Raw genomic sequence first — 20,667 nt, forward strand, 5'->3', positions numbered from 1 at the left:
CTGCTGCAAAATAAACAAGTGGAAAAACTCAAGGCAAGAAAAGCAATTTTGTTTGCAATTTTCAAGTTAATATAAGAAAGTCTTGAATTGAATTTCAATGTCAAAAGAAAAATAATGTATCTGTAAAAATGTGAAAGAAAATATATTTATCCTTTCAAATAGGCATAACTCTTATCAAAGTTAATCTTTGATATTGCTTTTCTCTTACCTCACAATATAAAGGGTCGTAGATTTTACTCCAAATTCCAAAAAGATCCTTACTATGAAATCCTGAAAGTTTTGGCAAAGTTTCTATGAAATCCTGAAACACAATGGAAGAAAATATTTCTAAACCAGTGTTCTTAATTTCAACATTATTGATCCTTTGGTATGAACAATATTAAGATGTTTAGCAGATGCCAGGCAATTACTAAACATCCTGAAATAACCTCCTATTATTTTCTAATAACCCCCTATCTCGCCGTGTGGCACCCTAAAATGTCCCCGGGCATTGCCTGAGGTCTCCTGCGAGGTGACTTTGCCTGTGTTGGGAACCGCTGCCTTCACAGAAAGCTATTCCAGAATCGCGGGCTGTGGTGATGCCTACCCACGAGTTTTCCCAAGCTCACCAACTGTCTTTCCTTGCTGCATTTGTGTGCTGTGTTACCGCCACATACTCCTGGCTTATGCTAGACCCGAATCGAGATGCACTGCCTCAAACTGTTTGTAGAAGTGAGCCAAGTGTAACTAGCATTAAGTGAGTATCTGAGATGAGACAGGAGAGCGTATCTTGGGCCAAAGCATCCCGGGAAAACGCAGCAGAAACTGGGTCTGGTCTCTGGCTATAAAAGTGAAATCTGGAGACTATGACGTTCGCTAGGCTCTGCATTATTCTCGGGTTGGCATGACAGTGAGACCCGATGTTTAGCTATTTGACTGCTGGAATCAACAGCAATTTCTGCAAAGCCTTCTGAAGACAGTTGGATAGATGAATTTACTTAGAAACTATAATTTGTCAGTATTAACCACAACAGATTTCCGTAAGATAAATGGAAATAACTGCTTAAAGAGCTCCCTCTTCCTGCCTAACTGCCCATACACAAAAGCTCTAGGAGAGATGATTTCATAGAGGAATTATATTAAGCTTTTCTTTATTCTAATGCTATTTTAACTGTTTTGAAGGATAGAAAAAGAAAAAAAAAACTTTCAAAAATTTTTTTTATGAATTAAGCATAATATTGATACCAACAAAAACTGCCCAGAAAAACAAAAACAATTAAACTTCACAAAAATAACTAAGTTCAAAGTTATTTGTGAATGCAAAAGGCCTAGGTAAAATATTTGCAAATAATTTAATGTTGCATAAAAAGTAAGAAGTTACCCCCCGGGGGAATGGCCATGCTGCAACCCCTTCTCCTCCTTTCTCCCCCTGGGGTTTTGGGAATGCACGCACATGTGCCCAGTGTGATTTTCAAGCCACCTGGGTCCAGAACTTGAACTGCAATGAGCCAGGTGCGAGTCCAGTGATGTAACCACTATGCTGGCCCTGAGGGAGACCATTATTATTTACAGATATTGCAAATGTTGAACATAAAAAATATAAAAACATGTATGGAGAAAATTCTAAAATAGTCTTTATTAAGAACAAGTAGGAAAATGAAAAATGTACCATGTTCTTGGAGAGGAAGACTCAATATTGAAAAGTTGTGGATTTTCTCTAAGTGAATTTGTAAAAGTAATATGACTTTTATAAACACACAATTAAAACAGATTTGGAAATAGACAAGCTGATTCTACACTTCATAAAGAAAATAAAAATATATTGATATGTATTTTGTAATATATGTAACGAAAAACTCTGAAAGAGGGGAGCAATAGAGAATGACTTGCCATTAGATAGTAAAGATGTTATAAAGTCTTTTTAAAAAGTTTGTTTATTTATTTCATGAGCGAGAGTGACAGAGGAACAGGGAGCTACTTCCTCTGATACAGACCTGACACCATGATCCGCCCAAGCCGTGGCCGCAAATGCCCAGCACACTCAGGCCTGGAACTTTCATGTGGGTCGGCCCACAGAGCGCTGCAGTTCACTGCTGCACCTTACAGAGCCTTATGAAGACTCTCATAAAGTCCTAATAATTAAAACTATAGTTTTGGGGCCAGCAAGTGGCATGGTAATTAAGGCAGCTGAACACCCGCATGGCCCACCACAGCTTGAGTCCCGGAACTGGCAGTTTGAAAATCATGCTGGGGGCTTGTGCACGTGTGCTCAGAACCCCAAGAGGAGAATGGAGGGGAAGAGACTGCAGCGTGGCCATGCCTCTGCAGGGTGCTTTCTCAACTTTCCTCTCACTTTCTCTCTGTTTCTTGCCTCTCTGGTGAGTGCATGCGCCCTATAGCAAAATCCTAATAAAACCCCCCCAAAACTACAACTTTTAGCTTATAAGAACAATGAATAGAACAAAAATTCTAGAAATAGATTCCACACACACGGAACTTTTAATATATGCTAGCTCAAATTAGTAAGAAGAGATCCACTATTTAATAAATAGTGATGAGGCAATTACATAATCATCTGGGAAAAAAGACTAAGCAAGTTTTGTACATTATACCTAACACTAGTGTAGATATAAATAGGTGAGATATATATATCCCTTTATAACCTAGGAGGGGGAAGGTTTTTCTAAATATGACTGAAAATCTAAAAGCCACATAAGAATCTTTCAATACACTGATAACCCACATGGCAAAAACACTATAGGCAAAACATAAGCAAACAATTTAAAAAATGCTATTTATATCCCAGAAGTATTAAAATACAGAGAGAAAGCTCTTAAATATTCATAGAAAGAAGAAAACCAATAATCTGAAAGAAAACAGTCCATGGATGTGGTAGAGACGGCAGTACAATGACATTTAACTAGACGACCCTGACCGGCTCACGGCGAGCGTGTGAGCTCCGTGTTGTAACAGGGACCACTGGGGCTGCCCGTCGGCTCCGGACTTTGGAGAGGATGCTTCTAGTGATACCATTTTCCACCCATCAGCTTGGCGAATATCCCCAAAGTGGGGATGGTGAGACAGAAACACATTTCTCGCATAGTGCTTGCTGATACGGTAGGAAGCAGCAGAGTGTCTTTGAAAGGTGATTTGATATTTCAAATTGACCGAGAATTTCTGCTCCTGAATTTTATCACACAGATATTCTTGTGAAATTATTTCAACGCACAAGGTATTCACAGATTGCAAAACTGAAAGATTGGAACTGACTCACAAGTCCACCAGTTGGAGCTGGTCAAATAAATTATGGTACATTCTTCAATTGAACTACTACACAGTAGTAAAGAAGAAAAGAAGAAGAAACTCTTCATGTACAGGCAGAGAAATATATCTAAGACGTTTTGTGAAATGAAAAAAATCAAAACCCAAAACGCCCGAAGGTGCCAGCCCTGTGAACAATATGCCATCATGCAGCCGAGGGGACTCCAGGACATGTCCGTGTTGTGCGTGTACACAGACACGGAGAGCACACGACGGACTCGTGCCACGCTCACCTCCAGGGCCACTGGGAGATCTCTGCTCTATTCCTTTCTACGGTTTCTGATTAGGGGACCGTATGAATTACTGATTCAAAATATTATTTTTAGAACTACAAAGTATTAAACCTACCTTTTGTGTTGTCCTAAGAATAGGTATTTTACAACATGGAAATGGAAACAAGAAGACTACACTTTGTGAACATGACAACAGGCCCAGTCCCTCGGCCTCAATAAGAACGAGGGTTTTAGACTTGCACTTATTGTTTCAGCTGCGTCCTCACTCCCACCTGGTCCTCTCCGAGATGTGGGAACAGGATTCTAGAAGGTGTGGTTCCTGTCCTGGCTGTAGTCCCCCACAGAGGGACTCGGGTCGTGACGACGCTCCTCATGGGGTCTCCTAACCTGTGCGGTAGTGGACACCACCAGTACATGCACCCACACTCTGCCGAAGCCAAAGCCTCGCCCTCGTTGTCCTCCTCACACTCATGGACAACACTAAATGTTGGTTTTTAACCTGATAAGGATGTAGCCTCTTCTGAAATTCCTCCGATTTCAATGTCTCCCTCCTAAGTTCTTGAAAGCGAGGGCAGTTCATGAAAGGCTGATGTAGCAGCTGAGAACAAAAGAAAAATCATAAACCTTTGTCAGTCAAAAGAATTTACTGAGGAGACTTCAGCAAGATTTTAAGTCTCATTAGATCCAAAGTGACTTAATAAAAGATTCGAATGTATTTTGAGCTGAATGGAAATTCTAAAATCCAGGGGAAAGAGAAGGATTGAGAGGTCTTAGAAGAGGGTGCACATCTGGAGATGGGTTTTCCATGAACGGGCCTACGGGGCACTGGCTGAGGGTGAGCATCTCCTGTCACGTGCTTGCTCCCAGCCTTCTCGCTTCCAGCACCAGGTAAACATTTGTGAGCACATGCGGACACATGTACCGTGAGTAAGAAGTGAGTTAGGGGTTATGAAAAGAACCCAGGAGTCCAATTCGCCATTCGGGGGCGTTAGTCTGTACACATTCACAGATTATCAGAGCAAGGGCACATATTAAAGAAAGAGAAAAACAAATCTCACAGTCCAACAAGGACAAGGCTTTTCCTGAAATGAATTTAATTATGATAATTTGTGGTTCTATATTTGTTTTTGTTTTCCTAGGTTTTTGCTATAGGACATTATGCACTTGCTAGAGAAAGACAGACAGAGAGAGAGAGAGAGAGAGAGAAAGGAGAGAGAGAGAAAGAGAGAAATCACTCCTCATGGGGAATGGCCACACTACATATTTTCAATAGTCATTTAATACAGCACTGAAAATAACTTTGCGTTCATTGACTGATTTTGTTCATCTCTTTTTTTTTGTTTTTAGAGAGAGATTTTTTTGCTATAGGGCATGTGCACTTGCCAGTGAGAGAGAGACAAAGAGACAGGAAGAGAGAAATCATCCCCTGGGAGGGATGAGCACGCCTCAGTCCCTTTTCCATTCTCCTCCTGAGGTCTTGGGCACGCAGGTACACATGTCCAATGTGAGTTTCAAACCACCAGGTCCGGGACTAAAACCGCAGTCAGCTGTGGGGGTCCAGTGATGTAACCGTTACGCCATCTGCTGGGCCCAAGACGACTTTAAAAATACTGATGCCTGGGGACCAGAAGATGGCATGATGGTTACGTCACTGGGCTCCCATGTAGTTGACTCCAGTTCAAGTCCTGGACCTGGCGGCTTAAAGCTCATGCTAAGCACATGTGCGAGTGTGCCCAAAGTCCCAAGGAGGAGGGAGAGACGGAGGAGAAGGGCCTGTACTGTGACTATTCTCCATGTGGGACTGGGTGTGTGTTCTCACTTTCCTTCTATCTTTCTCTGTGTCTCTCTCTGGGGAGCACACATGCTTTCTGGAAAAACAAAGATTTTAAGGGGAAATGTCAGAGGTTGAAAGAGTGGCAAACAAAGCAGATGATAAAGTGCAGAGAGAAATTCAGCTCTCACTCTCTCTTACCTAGGGCTTCCCATGTCCTACATTGTCCTTTGGACTTTTATTTACAAAAGAATGAAGATTCCACAGCCCAGAGTGTCCACACTTGACATCCAGAAGTACCGAGCAGCCCCCTTCCTCCTTCCGGCCCAGTGGAAATCTCCCGGTTTCTAGTGTACTGACCAGGTCTTCAGAAATAGGGACGGTGTGCACCGGGACGGGCTGCCAGAGCAGGCTGGGGTTCCAGACGCTGGCGCCCTCCGGGGGAAACAGGGCCGCGAGGTTTGTCATCGCGCTCATCAAAGTTCGGTCCACATCCGTGCTCTGGACGTAAACCTAGACAGGGAGTCGAAGCGAAGCCAACACAGAGGACACGTCAGTCTGTGGGCTGACAGGAGTTAGAGCACTAGCTGTGGGCCAGCGTTCTGGTGCTGTCCCTAATGACACCCTTAGGGAAGAATGCTGTTATGACCAGATGTGGTACGACGCAGCCTGAGAAGCCAATAGTCGAACCAACAAGACCAATGAACAGACCAGTGTCTTGCCAAACCAAAATAAATACTCACGTGAGTGTGCATTTTGAACTTGTCCATAATCATAAATTTCCTCAAAACAAAATAACTGCATAAGGAGGGGTGCACATGCAAATGTGATGCCTAACTTGCATACGTTTCTTGGGAAATAGACAGGAAAAAAATAATATTTACATATGCAAAATGATTCCAATTCTCCTAAGGGTACAGGTTCCCACCCTCGGCTCCCGGACCTGCCTGTTCACGTTTATAGGACTCGTTCAGGAATCTTCCGTATCTCTTCCTAAGGTGCGTTCCAAGCTCGTAGTGCTGCTCCATGCCCAGCTGTAGGCGAGAAATAGAGGCCGAAATTAGCAAAGCACGAAATCTGTCTCATCTCTTGTCATACGTGTAAGGTGGACCAGCGTGTGCTTTGACTGTTCCACAACAGCAGCACACACTTACCTGAAAATGAGGAGAGTTGTAATCTGTGGTCCCAGCCTGCTGACCCCCTGAGAAAACGTGTTCATCCTCATTAGAACGTAACAGAGACCTGTGCGTCGTGGAGCGAGGTGGTACGGGGCGACTGCTCTGGTCTAAGCAGCGAGGTGGTACGGGGCGACTGCTCTGGTCTAAGCAGCGAGGTGGTACGGGGCGACTGCTCTGGTCTAAGCAGCGAGGTGGTACGGGGCGACTGCCTGGTCTAAGCAGCGAGGTGGTACAGGGCGACTGCTCTGCTCTAAGCAAACGGCTCACTGCGGTCTGTAGCCGGATCCCGGTGGGACATTGACCACTTGGGGGCATTTTGTGGAAGGAGTTTAGCCATCAGATGTGGTCAACTTGACGAGTCCACAGGCCCCTCTCGATCTCTGGTGCAATCACTTGGTATCTACACAACTTATAAATGACTGGTTCCTAAAAGTTAGAGCCTGTGACTTGAAGTGTGGCCTGTGGATCAGCAGTCTTGGCGTCACTTGAATGAACATGTTAGAATTCAAATTCTTGGCTTTACCTTTGACCTACTGAGCCAGAACCTTTGGGGTAGAGTCCAGGGGTCTGTTTTTAAGGAGCTCTTCGAGAGCCTCCGTGGGACAGTGATTGCTGAGGCTCACGCATCTGCGCCATCGTCCTGAGCGCCAGAAACAAAACCACCCGGGGTGCTCGGTGCAGATCCTTCAGCATCTCTCCCAGAAACCGCAGCAAGTTAGGGCCTGGGCAAGCCCTGACCTCTGCATTTTAGCAAGACCCTGAGTGATTTGGATGCAGGTGGTAGAACCCGCTTTAAGAAACACTACATTCAGGGATTTAATGTATAAAAATAGTAAAGTAAAAATGTGATAAGGGCAGTGATAGGGTTCCTCAGACTGATCTGGGAGGACAGAGACGGGGAATTTAGCCCAGGTGGAGACAGAAGGCAAGCATCTCGGAGCGCAGTCAGTCCTCCGGACACTTCTAAATAACCACAGGTTGGCACTGTGTAGAGACCGCCAGTGGCTTGGAGAGCTCCTATAACTGCTCAAGGTCACACCTGGAGGAAGCGGGCTGGACGTCGTAGAGGCGTCTCCAGCACAGGCTAGGACTGAGCTGCGGCCCTCTACACCACGCATCACTGCCGAGAGCTGATGCACGCTGCCTGGGGCAGGACGCCTAAGAACTCAGAAACGTTGAAGAGCAAATACCTGCAGGGTGAGATGACTAAGGAGTGTGAAAAGCATCTTTGTAAGCTGAGGGGCTTCATATCTGCCATATCACGGAGCACAGTAGTGGATCACACTGTGTCTGAACCAAATGTCAAAACTGGGCAGAAAGATCCCAGGGATAAAGTCGCCAGCTTGGGTTCTCCTACCTCGAAGTGATGGTTCACATAGCAAAAGGAAAAGAAAAGAAAGGAAACATTGCATTCCAGTCTGCCTATAATCCAGGGCCCCGTTATGGTGGCAGGAGCCAGCGAGGACGCGGGGCCGCTGGGGCTGTCACTGTCCCACTTGCTCATCTGCTGTCACTCCTGGTCACCACCATCACCTTGTCAAGGACGGGGGTGGGGAGGAGAAAGAGGTACATGCCATGTCTTGAAGAAGCAGGTACTTGGTCAAATTACGTTCTTGCAGCTGCTGTTTTATGAAACAGTCATCTTTAACATAGAACAGTGGTTTTCAAACTTACAATCATCTAAAGGACTTATTAAAATACAGATTCTGGGCTTTAACTTCAGAGTTTCTGGTTCATTTGGTATACAGTAGGGCCAGAACATTTACATTTCTGACAAGTTTTCAGGAAATGGTGATGCTGCTGGTCCAGTGATCACATTTTATAAACCACTAACCTAGGGGCCAGCAGGTGGCATGGTGGTTAAGGTGTTGAACTCCCACATGGTGAACTTTGGTTCAAGTCCCAGACCTGGTAGCTTGATTCTTACTTTCTCTCTCTCTCTCTGTATCTCTCTCTGGTAAGCACACATACCCCATAGAAAACTTAAAAAAATAATAAATGAAATAAATGATAGCCCCACTAATCTAGAAAGCTATTGCTTTATCATTAGGCAGATTGGAAGTGCCTGGTTTCGGACAAGAACTTGTGCTCCAGAGTGATGTTACGTCAAGAACAACCCATGTGTCTGTACCATTGACATGGTCTGGGAGCGTGTTAGGTTAGGGTTTCAGGTCTCACATGGGGCCTGGTGGATTATAATATGCACTTTTAACAAGGTCAGCAAGTAATTCATTGCACGGAAGCTTTAGAAATGCTACCCTAGAGAATCTGACGGTTGGTTAAGCGACTCTCAGTGGACCTAGATCCCATATCCTGGAAGTGCATTTTTTTTTTTTTTTTTTTTTAAAACCACTCCAGATACTTCCAATGTTTAGGCAAGATTAATACCCATTAGTTTTGGAGACAAAACATTCTGTGACATGCTCTTAATGCTTTTAAGCAGTCCTTTGGTTAAGACAGAAGAATACACCTGCAGTTCGCTCTTACGCGTGTGGGTTGCCCTGGAGCAATGACAATGTCTTGTTCCCTAGCTCATATTCTCCTCAGACGTGATGCTCTTTAGGAAGCAGGGCTGCCTGTGTCCGACTGACTATAAGGAAGTGTTGATCCCAATATATCTAGCCACAAGCAACCAAATAATCAAATTCTGATATCAGCACTTACAGATAAATTATGGTTCCCCAACTCTGCTGACTCAGCATATTGACTGTGAGGCTATTTTTCACTTTTTTTTTTTGCTATAGGGTGCATGCACTTGCTGAAGACACAGAGAGAGACAGTGAGACAGAAGTAAGAAGTCATCCCCCCTGGGGGGGGATGACCACACCACAATCCCGTCTCTTCCATTGTCCTCTTGGGATGCTAGACATGCACGCACACACACCCAGCGTGAGTTTCAAGTCACCGGGTCTGGGACTCGAACTGCAGTTGTCTATGCAAAAGTCCAGTGACATAACCATCTGCTGGTCCCTATTTTTCACTTTCTTATGTGGAACCTGAGAAATTTAGGGGCTGGCTTGTAATTACCTCTTGCTTTCTTCAGCATTTCTAAGCTTATATATATATATATTTTCTTCCATGTATATCTTTTATGCTTAAATAAAACCAAGAGAATAAAAAAATCAGAGCATTTCATACACATTTTCCCTTGAACTTATCATCAACCTTTAACTGAAAATCTAACCAACCTGGGTGAGTTGGCCAAATCCTTGTGGCCATGAGGATTCCTTAATGGGGTCATTAGGAAAGGTTTCGATGGGACTTCGGTCTCCATGTCGGAACACCTGAAAATAAAGGTGAGACTGCAATGTCACTAATTTCATTTGGATTTTGCTTCTGCTCATCCTAATGGGTTTTCTAGTAAGCCACTAGCTCTCAAGCATGGCTGCCTACTAGAACCACCTGGAGAGTTTAGAACACGCTGAGACCTGGGCTCCACCTCTAGGGAATTTTAATTAAATTGGTCTAGAGGGCAGCAAGGCATCAGGGTTTTCTTTCTTTCTTTTTTTTTTTTGGAGAGGTATTTGCTATAGGGCGAGTGCGCTCGCCAGACAGACAGAGAGAGACAGAGAGATAGAAAGTGAGAAATCACCTCCCAGGGCGGATGGCCATGCCACAATCCCTTCTCCTCCATTCTCCTCTCGGGATCTTGGGCACGCATGCACATGCGCCTGGCGTCCGAGACTTGAACTGCAGTCAACTACATGAGAGTCCAGTGACATAGCCATCAAGCTAACTGCTGGTCCCAGGGTTTTAAGATAAATTCTGTGTTTAGAACCAACGTCTAAAGGTTACTACCACTTGCCTCATGTTTCAGGTCATGTAAGACTCATGATTAGCAATTAGAAGGCAGGGGCCACTCACACAGAGACAGGGCCGCACACTGGCCAGGGCAGGCAGGAACACAAAGCTTACAAGATCACTTTATCGAGACAAAGGCTGATGAGAAGTACTCCCCCTCCATTATGATTACGGTAATAATGGTGTTGAAAATTTACATGTGATAAATATAATGGCTCCAAATGCCACATACAATTTTCAGTCATTTTGAGTCAATGATTTGTTAGCTTTTAGGAAGTTAGAGGTAAAGGCATCGTGAATGGGGGCTTGGAAAAGCTAATTGTCACGGTTTAAGAACACTCGGCGTGTATGCCAGTCACATCATTCGACCGCACCTCCACTGTGAGGGAGCAGTTCTGGCTTCTGAAGACTTAGTACTTTCATTCTGATATGCTTTCTTAATAAGACGCCAAGTCAACACAAAACCATCGTATAAGCAAAAGATTTTAAAAAGTTAAGAAGCAAAAGGTGAGTTCTGCACTGAAGTCAGCCACGATTTCCTGTGTAAGGAAGAAGCACACAGGGCCTGGCTGCACTGAGGTCACCTGCACCTGCACTTCGACCACTGGGCTAGCATCCCCATGAAAACGTATCATGGGCTGCTATTTTAAAATCCTGTCAATAGTGCAGTCAGCACTGAATAAGGAAGGTTCTCAATCTTTAGTATCTTTGAGGAAGAATTCCAGGAAAGTGGAAGAGACTTCTCAGACATGGATGTGTCTCTGGTATCTGAACAACACCAATTTTTCTGTACCTTTGATACCAGTGAGACATTAAAACTTCAGTATAACAGGCAACAGAAAACAGAAGGACAATGGATGCAATAGATCCTAAGAAATAATTTTGGTCAGGTAAAGAGTTATTGTCATGAATGGTCCCTTCATGGCAGAAAGAGCGGCTGCATGTTCTCTCCCGAGCACCTGTAATTACTAGTGTCTATGGGTGACCTGTTTACAATCACGTTATCAAGGTTAACTATTAATTCCTCTCGTTCCACAATGGAAACATACTTTAGACTTTCTTAATCTCAGGGAATTGTGCAAGATACTTTCCCAGGTGTGAGTAACTAAATTGTGACATGGTTTCAACCAATTTCAGTCCCCCAGTGTTTAGTTCCTGGGGTCTCCCAGCCTCAGAAGGGATGCCATTTTGATCGGATAGTTCTCTGCTGTGGCTGCAGTCCTGAACACTGGAGAATGTTTGGCACATCCCTGGCCTCTGTCCACCAGATATCAGTAGCCTCCCCCATCATGATGACCAAAAGTGCCTATTGTCCCCTAGGGGTGCAAAATCACTCTGGTTGAGAGCCATCAAGTTGGCTAAAGAGAGGTCAGATGAGAGATACTGCAATAGAATAATTTACAGTTCTACCTATCGGCCTATGATGAAATCAGTAACTCTTCAACACCTTTTGAACACTTGCTTTGTCCTGGAAACCGTGCTGAGCGCTTCTCGTACTTTGAATCCTCTCATCAACTCTACAGAGCAGTTACTGTCGTCACAGGCTGTGCCCCATGATGATGCAGTCAACAACAGGCCACACTTACAGTGACGTTCCGAAGGTTGTAAGGGAGCTGAAAATGTCCAATTCCCTAGTGACATCAGAGCCATCATTGAAATGCTGTTGGGTAAGGCATTCCCTATATGTCTGTGGTGGTGCTGAGGTAAGCAAACCCCCCATTTGCTGGTTGTATAAAGTGCAGCACAGAAAGCATTTGACAGACACAGGAATGCATGTAGCTGGAGCCAAAGCGTTGTGGACAGGCATACAACAACAGAGTGAAAAAAATGATATTGCCAATCTTTTATCTATCTATCTAAAAAAATAAGTGCCCAAGAACTAGTAGAGAAAAATTAAAGGTACATATCATAATGTGATGTTCTTCACTGAAAATGATGAACATAGTAAATATCCTTGATTTATGATTGCATACCACATGCATGCTTTGAAAATCCATATTGCATCCCACAGTCATACAATTAAATGTAAATAAGAAATGATAAAAAAATTTAAAAAAGAAAATACAAAATAGCACATACAATTATGTACAGTACATAAAACTTGATAATGACAGAAATGACTATACTGGTGGTTTCTGTATTTACTATACTTTACTTTTTATCATTATTCTATTTGCTAAGATAAAAAACGTTTACCACAAAGCAGTTGCGATATTACCCCAGCAGCAGCCTCATCCTCTATTGGCCTTGTCTTTCCTTTTTTTTTTTTTTTTAAGTTCCCTATAGGGTATGTGTGCTTCGCGTGCACATGCGTGTGTGTGTGTGTGCAAGAGAGAGAGAGAGAGAAATAAACCTCTAGGGTGATTGGAGGGATGGCCACACCACAATCCCTTCTGCTCCATTCTCCTCTCAGGATTTGGGGCATGCATGCAGATGACCCTGGTGTGATTTTCAAGTGTCTAGGTCCAGATTCAAACTGTGCAATCAGCCATGTGGAATCCAATGCCTTAACCTCCATGCCACCTGCTGGCCCTGCCTTCTCTTTTGATTGCATCATTATCTTTTGTGCTTGATATAATTCGTGTTCTTTCATGCACGAGTGGCACCTGAAGGAAGACATTCAAGAGGCCTGTCCATAATTTCAAAGATTTTTCAAGGCTGAGGAGTTGCAAAAATCAAGGCCACGTGGCCGAGGTGGTAATGGGCTGTCCTGTCGGCCTCAGTGTACTCTGTGATGTTTGCACAGTGACAGAATCACCTCGCGACGCATCACGCAGTGGGTATCCCCATTGCTCAGGGACATGTGACTGTATTTCCATTTCACAAAGGGGGTACCAGACCTTGACAAGTGACCTTCCCTAGCTCACACACTGTTTAAGTGGAAGAGCTGAGATTCAAGCCCAGGGTGTGCCTCTAATATCCGCATCTCAACCATCTGTGAGAAGGTCATTTCTGTGCCCACATTATTGAGGTCTCACCAGCTAGATCTGGATAATCTGGAATTGTCTGTATAAATGCCACTCGGTGTAGTCTTTTCTTTTAGGTCGGAAGAAATGTGCATGCACGTGTGTGTGCATGTGTGTGTGTGTGTTTTACATCAAAAGAAATTGAAATCTTAATATAGAACAATCCTTAAGGCACCATGATATACACACATTATTTTAAAAATACAACCAAGGTTATGCAGCTAAACAACAAAATTGCCTGGGGAGAAAAGCAAGTGTGGCCATCTGAGTGGAGTGTGTTTAAAGAGCATTGCTCTGGGGACCAGCAGTTGGCATAATGGCTATGTCACTGGACTCCCAGGTAGTCAACCACAGTTCGAGTCTTGGACCCAGTGGCTTAAACTCACACCGGGCGTGTGTGCGTGTGTGCCAAAATCCCAAGAGGAGAATGGAGGAGAAGGGATTGTGGCATGGCCATCCCCCCAGAGGGTGATTTCTCACTTTCTGTCTCTCTTTCTGGTGAGCGCATGCACCCTTTAGCAAAGACCTCTCCAAACAAAACAAAACAAAACAAAACATTGCTCGGAACACAATTACAAGACTTGGGCAAGCTTTCTCTTCTCGGAAACCATTGCGCCCCCTTACATTTCAGTAGTTTTCACTGTTTCTGAGATAGTGGTTCAAGCGTGCTGTGAACTCCATGGAAGAGATGTCCCACAGAAATAATGAATAATGATCCTTTTCCTCCAGGGCTGGAAAACAAGCATGTGAGTGTGTGTATGTATTTACACAACTGCACAGTTCAACTGGAGCCTTGGCCTGGGAATGTTTCTACGCTGACGGGCAATCATCTTAGCTGCTGTTCTACTGAATGTATTACCTCTGTTCTTAATCCATCGATCGCGCTCTGTAAAATCCTACAGAAACTGACATTCCATGTTTGCGGTTGAACATCCTAATCCAAAATCTGAAAACCTAAATGCCTCAAAATCTGATGCTTTTTGAGCACCAATATGAGTGAAAAATTCTACCTGACCTTGTGTTAAAATGAGTTTTTAGGGGCTAGCAGATGGTCTAGTGGTTACATTGCTGGACTTGCACATGGCCGACCATGGTTTGAGTCCCAGACCCGGTGGCTTAAAACTCACACTGGGCATGTGAGCACATGCGCCCTAAGGTAAAAACCTCTTTAAAAAATGATTTTTCAGAGGCCAGCAGGTGGTGTGGTGGGTAAGAGCGCTAGATTCCCTCATGGCCAACCATGGTTCGAGTCCTGGACCTGGTGGCTTACTTTCTCTTTCTCTCTCTCTCTGCCTCTGTCTGGTCAAAATAAAAAAAATAATAATGATAGCAAATGGAATTAAATAAATAACTAATTATTTTAAAAAATATTTTTCAGTTAAAATGCTAAAAACATATAAAATCACTTTCATATGAGTACAAACTATGAAACAAACAAATTTTACATTTAGACTTGGGCATAATAACCAAGATGCGTACTGGGTCGTCAGAAAAGTAATGACATAATTTTGCATAGAAAACATAGGAAATATATGTCATGACTTTTCTGACGACCCAATATATGCAAATATTCCAAAGTGTAAAAAATTCAAAATCTGAAATTCTTCTAGTCCCAAGCATTTCAGATATGGATGTTCACTCTGTTGTTAGCATTTAGGGTTATCTGCATGACCAGTAATAACTAAAATAGGAAAACAGCCAGGATAATACCACGCCCTTATGTTTACACAAGCCTCCAGAACTTTTAATTCTTACAACCAGCCCCTCCGTGAGGATGGCCCACACCGAGGTAAAAGGCAGACAAGCTGTTTGAACTCTGCTTTGCCAACCACTTGCCGAGGGATCCTGGAGAAACGATTAGCCTAAAATTCTGCATGTCTCATTTCCATTTCTGTAAAATGAAAAAAAAAATTATTTATGATGTAGGAGCATGTGAAATATATGCTCCTACATCATAAATACATTACAAACATGTAAAATATATGGAGCCAGTGGTACCGAGCACACGGGATGCGTTTACTACATGGAGTCATTACTACAACTATGGCTACTATTTTGTTGCTGTCCCTGTTGGGACGTCGACCTTAGCCACCTGTCACGCTTCCTTACCTACTGGCAAGAGCTCGCAGTGCACAGGGCGAGTGAGCACTCACTGCCTGCGGGGCAAAGGGGAATTCGGCCTCTTCAAGAAACATTTCTACTAATTCTGTTTTTAACTTGCCAGAGGATGCAGGCACGTGCAAGAGAAAGACAGAGAAAGGGAAAAAGCGTCCTCAGGGGAATGGTCACACCACAATGCCTTCTCCATCTCTCTCCGTGATTTGGACATGCACACACATGTGCTCAGCGTGTTTTTCTAGCTGTTGGGTCCAGGACTCAAACCGCACAGTTTGGCCACGTGGGATCAAACTCCTTAACCAGCAGACCATAGGCTGACCCCACCTCCAGTAAATTATTTTTTGTCACTTATCTCTTTATTTTATTTTCTGAGAGGAATAATGAATTATTCCTTTGAGTTTAGGATGCTTTACAAACTCCAAGCTCCTGTAGTGGCCACCAAGTTGACTGAAGTGTCTAGACCCAAATGCAAATTCCCTGATCAGTTCACCTCCTGAAAATATGAAAAAATGCAAAATTTGCATTGCCATAAAACTGTAGAGATGTTCTTGAAAGCTAACGGAGCTTTGTTCTACTTGGTCCAGGTCCAACACTCAGGATAGAGTGGGCTCCCAGAAAACGTCTTCGAAGAACCCACAGGTCGAAAGTAATTTGAAACAATTAGTGGGTGTAAGCGAGACATGGCTCAGAGATGGGACAGGGCTGACGCTGGTGACAGGTACTGCAGCTGGCTGACTGGTATGTCGGGATTCACTACACCCCCCACACCTTTCTCCATGCTGAGTTAAAAACAGCAATTCTCTAAGTGTTTTTAAATGCCACTGGGGTGGGGGAGGGGTGTATGGGGGTGGCCATACCCAAATGCAAATTCCCTGATCAGTTCACCTCCTGAAAATATGAAAAAATGCAAAATTTGCATTGCCATAAAACTGTAGAGATGTTCTTGAAAGCTAACGGAGCTTTGTTCTACTTGGTCCAGGTCCAACACTCAGGATAGAGTGGGCTCCCAGAAAACGTCTTCGAAGAACCCACAGGTCGAAAGTAATTTGAAACAATTAGTGGGTGTAAGCGAGACATGGCTCAGAGATGGGACAGGGCTGACGCTGGTGACAGGTACTGCAGCTGGCTGACTGGTATGTCGGGATTCACTACACCCCCCACACCTTTCTCCATGCTGAGTTAAAAACAGCAATTCTCTAAGTGTTTTTAAATGCCACTGGGGTGGGGGAGGGGTGTATGGGGGTGGCCATAGACTTGGACCCTGTCGCCACAATTGTGCTTCACAGCTTAGGAAATAGAATTTACCAGGTCCTTTCCTTGAAAGCCACACGTCACAGCCACGGTGCATAGTAAATACACATTAAAGACCAGGGAGTACCACATTAAAGAGACCTTCTAACACCGTTTAACCCACAGTCTGTTCCCAAAGCCGAGCTGACTATCGAAACCTGTTTTTCCCCCTTTGTAGCGTCTGTTAACCACTCATCAAAGGAGCGTTCTGCAGGACACGCCTGGCGAATCTGTCCTGGAAGATCGCGTGGTGCCTATTCACAGGAGAGAACAAGAAGGCCAGTTTCCTGCACTTTCTGCCAAGGACAGCTGCCCAGAATCAGGGAAGATTTGCTTTTCTTGGATCACAGAGGAAAGCCAGGAAGCGCCTGCTGGTTCTAGGTGCAGCCTGGGAGCAAGGCATCGGGAGGGCTGCAGGCAGCTCCGTGGGCAGCCGTGCACACCCGGCGGGACCAGCTCTGTCCAGAGAGCGAGGGCACAGCCCTGGGGACAGACGTTCTGGGCACAGGTCCCACCTTCACTGCAGGATGTCACTTACACTCCTGCGCCCCAACGTCTTCATCTATAAAACAGGGATGGCGAACTTCACAGAGCCCCGCACATGGTAGCCAGTTAAGCAAATAAAATTCAGGATGACTAAATAATGCATAGGACATTTTTATACTAATAATTATCTGCTGTTTACCTGAAATTCAGATTCGACTGGCCATCTGTGTCGGACCAAGCAGCCCTACTTTACAGAGTGGGCTGAGGATTCAGTGGCAGGGTCCATATTCAGCTCTCAGAACTGCACCTGGGGCCAGTGGGTGGCATAGGGTTAAGGTGCTGGATTCCCACGTGGTTGACCGTGGTTTCAGTCTCGCACCTGGTGGCTTGAAACTCACTCCAGGTGCATGTGTACGTGCCCAAAGTCCTGAGAGGGGAATGAAGGGACTGTGGCATGGCCATCTCCCCTGGGGTGTGATTTCTCACTTTCTGTCTCTCTGGCTAATACATGTTCCCTAATACCAAAATTAAAAAAAAAAAAAAAAAATGAGCGAGCGAGCAGTACCTGGTGTCTAGTGAACACTCAACTCTTGGCGATTATCACCAATGGTACCACTTTAATCCCACGCATACTGTTCTTTTATTCTGGTTCTCCTAATAATTTCCTAAGGATTTCCCTGAGTATATAATTTAGCCATTTATAGACAAGTATTACTTATAACTAATAAAAAGAAAATGATATTTCTGGGTTTAATTTTTTTGATACAAGTTCTTGTTGCTTTCTTTTTTGTTGTTTTTAAGTTTTAAGAGTGAAGAACACGGGAGAAAGACAATCACCCTTGACAGGGTCTCATGCCACGGTTTCACCTCCAACCTTCCCAGACTTCCTGGGTCATGGCCACACAGGCCAGCCATGCCAGGCGGACCGGGGAATTGAACCCCTGGCCTCAGTGAGCAGAGCCTTGTGCAGTGCCACCGATTTAGCTCAGAAGTTACGCCTCGCTGACTTTCATCTACTGTTAGTGGAAAGAAGGCATGGTGGGAAAAAGACTCCCTCTGTGCAATGTTTGTGGATATTTTAGTTCTGAGAGGGCTGCATTTTTTTTCCCCTTTGGAGAGGTTTTTGCTATAGAGTATGTGTGCTTGCCAGAAAGACAGAGAGACAGAGAAACACAGGGAGCAAGAAATCAACCCCCGGGGGAATGGCCACGCCACAATCACTTCTCCTCCATTCTCCTCTCGGGATCTTGGGCACGCATGCACATGTTTCTTTTTTTTTCTTTTTCTTTTTTTTTTTTTCCTTCCATAGGGTACATGTGCTCACCAGGAACCGAGAGGGAAAGTGACAAAGAGCAGGGGTGGCCATGCCACAATCCCTTCTCCTCTCTTCTCCTCTGGGGAATCTGGACACACACATGATCCTGTGCACCAAATTGGTTTTCAAGTTGCCGGGCCCAGGACTCAAACCATGGCTGGGTATGTGGGAGTCCAGGGCCCTAACCACCATGCCACCTGCTGGGCCCCAGCAAGTGGGGGAGAGTTACTTTCGTATTTTGGTTTTCCTTAGGGAAGAATTAACGGGGCTCCTGAATCCGCCTTGACCAGGAGTAAAGTGGGAAGAGGAAACCCACAGTTTGGTAGTTAGGGGATGTCAGCCTGGTCCGAGGGTAAGACATGAAGCTGCTACGAACATGTAAGTGTGGGGGCCACAGCCGTCAATCCGCTGTCGTGAGTTTCAGTGTGAGAAAGGTGGCAGAGGCAGCCCCTCCCCCAGGTGCAGTCCCTGCTCTGGCATAACGTGCATATCAGCAAGAAAAGTTTAGCTCGCAGGTGGCATGGTGGTTAAGGCGCTGGACACGCCCACATGGCAGACCAGGGTTCAAGTCCTGAATCTGGTGGCTTGCTTTCTCACTTCCTCTCTCTCTCACTCTCACCCTCTCTCTGGTCAAATTTCAAAAAATAATAAATGAATGAATAAATAAAATAAAATAAATAATTATTTTTAAAAAAGTTTAGCTTGCGTGATTTCTCTGTAGAAGGCACACGATGCGGCGTGTACCTTATTCGTGTCAGGACTGAAGAACAGGAGGCTGACAGCGAGTTGTTTGTACACAAGCAGATGGCAGGTGCCTCTGATCTCTCCTGTCACTGCGACTAACGACCGGCATGCTGAACCTCACCGCACGGTTATGGGATTTTCTGTCAAGTGAAGAGAGCTCTGAACACCACACAGAGAGAACAGAGGGTTCATGTTTAGTTTTTTAAAGTAAAAGGGTGACCTTCCTCCAAATTTTAAAAATTATTTGGGGGTACCCTTACAGAAAGAAAATGTACTTATTTATAACAAATAGAAGTATTAAATTTATACTTCATGTTCACTATAGCAAATAAAAAAGGAGGGGGGGGGAGAAAGAGTGAGAAAGCGTGTGACAGACGAGCGACTTAGACACCCCAAGGGAGACAGGAAAAACAGAAACCGAACTCCTACGTCGCATGGTAGCTCCGCAACCCTCTTTCCAACTGCTGCAAAGTACTGCGTTTTCTTTCCCTGACATCACGCATTAAGTACCCCTTTCCCATTTTTAAAATAACTTGCCACACATGCTGTGAGTGGAGAAAAACCCGATTTTAGTGACCACCTGGATGTACACCTCTGCGCTCAGCTCCTTAGACCCTTCAAGGCTGTCTACCAGTTTCCGTCCCAGTGTCCTGCCGAGCAAGAGGGGGAAACTGCTCCACTTCAGAGAAGGACTGTGCGCTTGTTTAAACTCGCTCCTCGTCCTTAAACTGCATGAAGCCGGTAACTCCGCGAGCCAACGCGCCAGCGGGCCCACTCCGGCGGCTGTCAGTCATGCGGGCCAAGGCTGAGCAGAAACCAACTCCAAAAACCGAAAAACGACCCCACCGCACGCGGCCTTCCACCAGGACAGGGAGGTTCGTTAGAGGAACTTGCGAAACCTGCTTATTCAGCCTCCAGTCTGAGCAGAACTCGTCCTGGAGACCGAGGGCAGGGGCGGGAAGGCCAGCTTACCAAGGTCACCAGCCGCAGCTCCTTGGCCCGCGCGCCCGGGTCGGGCCAGACCCAGAGCAGGAGCAGGACCGCCAGGGACGAGGCGCTCATGCCGAGGCTCCCAGCAGGTGGCGGGCGCAGCGGCCTCCGCGGAGCCCGGGAGAGGACGCGCTTTAAGGCGGGGTGGGCGGAGGAGGAGCCGCGCTCATGCAGTCACATTCCCGGAGTGTGGGGCGGGCTTAGCGTGGGCGCGGTCAGGAACCTGGAGCTGGGCGTGAGCGATCACCACCTGAAATCCGGTTAGGACGCCGAGGCGGAGGGAGGAGCTGGGCCCTGTCTGGATGTTAGCAGAGCGTCCTGTTCAGTTCCCGGCTCTTACCTTTTTAGGAGGGGTGTGACACGCGTGGGCTTCGTGGCTGCCGCTTGGGGAAGAGATCTGCTCTGATTCTGAAGCCACGGCCATGCCTAGTGTTTTGGGAATTCAGAATTGTACGGGAGCCCTGGAGACCTGGGG

The 20,667-nt window shown here is 45.3% G+C and overlaps 1 protein-coding gene across 2 annotated transcripts in view; it reads right to left on the reverse strand.

Annotated features, from left to right (window-relative positions):
* Positions 1 to 20,330, reverse strand: part of ACP3 (acid phosphatase 3) — a 46,129-nt gene extending 25,799 nt beyond the window's left edge. For both annotated transcript variants that reach the window (XM_006158498.2, XM_006158499.3), the window contains exons 1-6: positions 20,175 to 20,330; positions 9,671 to 9,766; positions 6,252 to 6,338; positions 5,665 to 5,817; positions 4,033 to 4,131; positions 209 to 301 (exon numbers count right to left, since the gene is read on the reverse strand). In XM_006158498.2, the coding sequence (XP_006158560.1) occupies positions 209 to 301; positions 4,033 to 4,131; positions 5,665 to 5,817; positions 6,252 to 6,338; positions 9,671 to 9,766; positions 20,175 to 20,264 (618 nt within the window). In that variant the 5' untranslated portion in view covers positions 20,265 to 20,330. The remainder of the gene's footprint in view (positions 1 to 208; positions 302 to 4,032; positions 4,132 to 5,664; positions 5,818 to 6,251; positions 6,339 to 9,670; positions 9,767 to 20,174) is intronic.
* Positions 20,331 to 20,667: the final 337 nt, after the last annotated feature.

The sequence above is a fragment of the Tupaia chinensis genome, unplaced genomic scaffold (genome assembly GCF_000334495.1).
Source record: "Tupaia chinensis unplaced genomic scaffold, TupChi_1.0 Scaffold000601_1, whole genome shotgun sequence".
Lineage (NCBI taxonomy): Eukaryota > Metazoa > Chordata > Mammalia > Scandentia > Tupaiidae > Tupaia > Tupaia belangeri.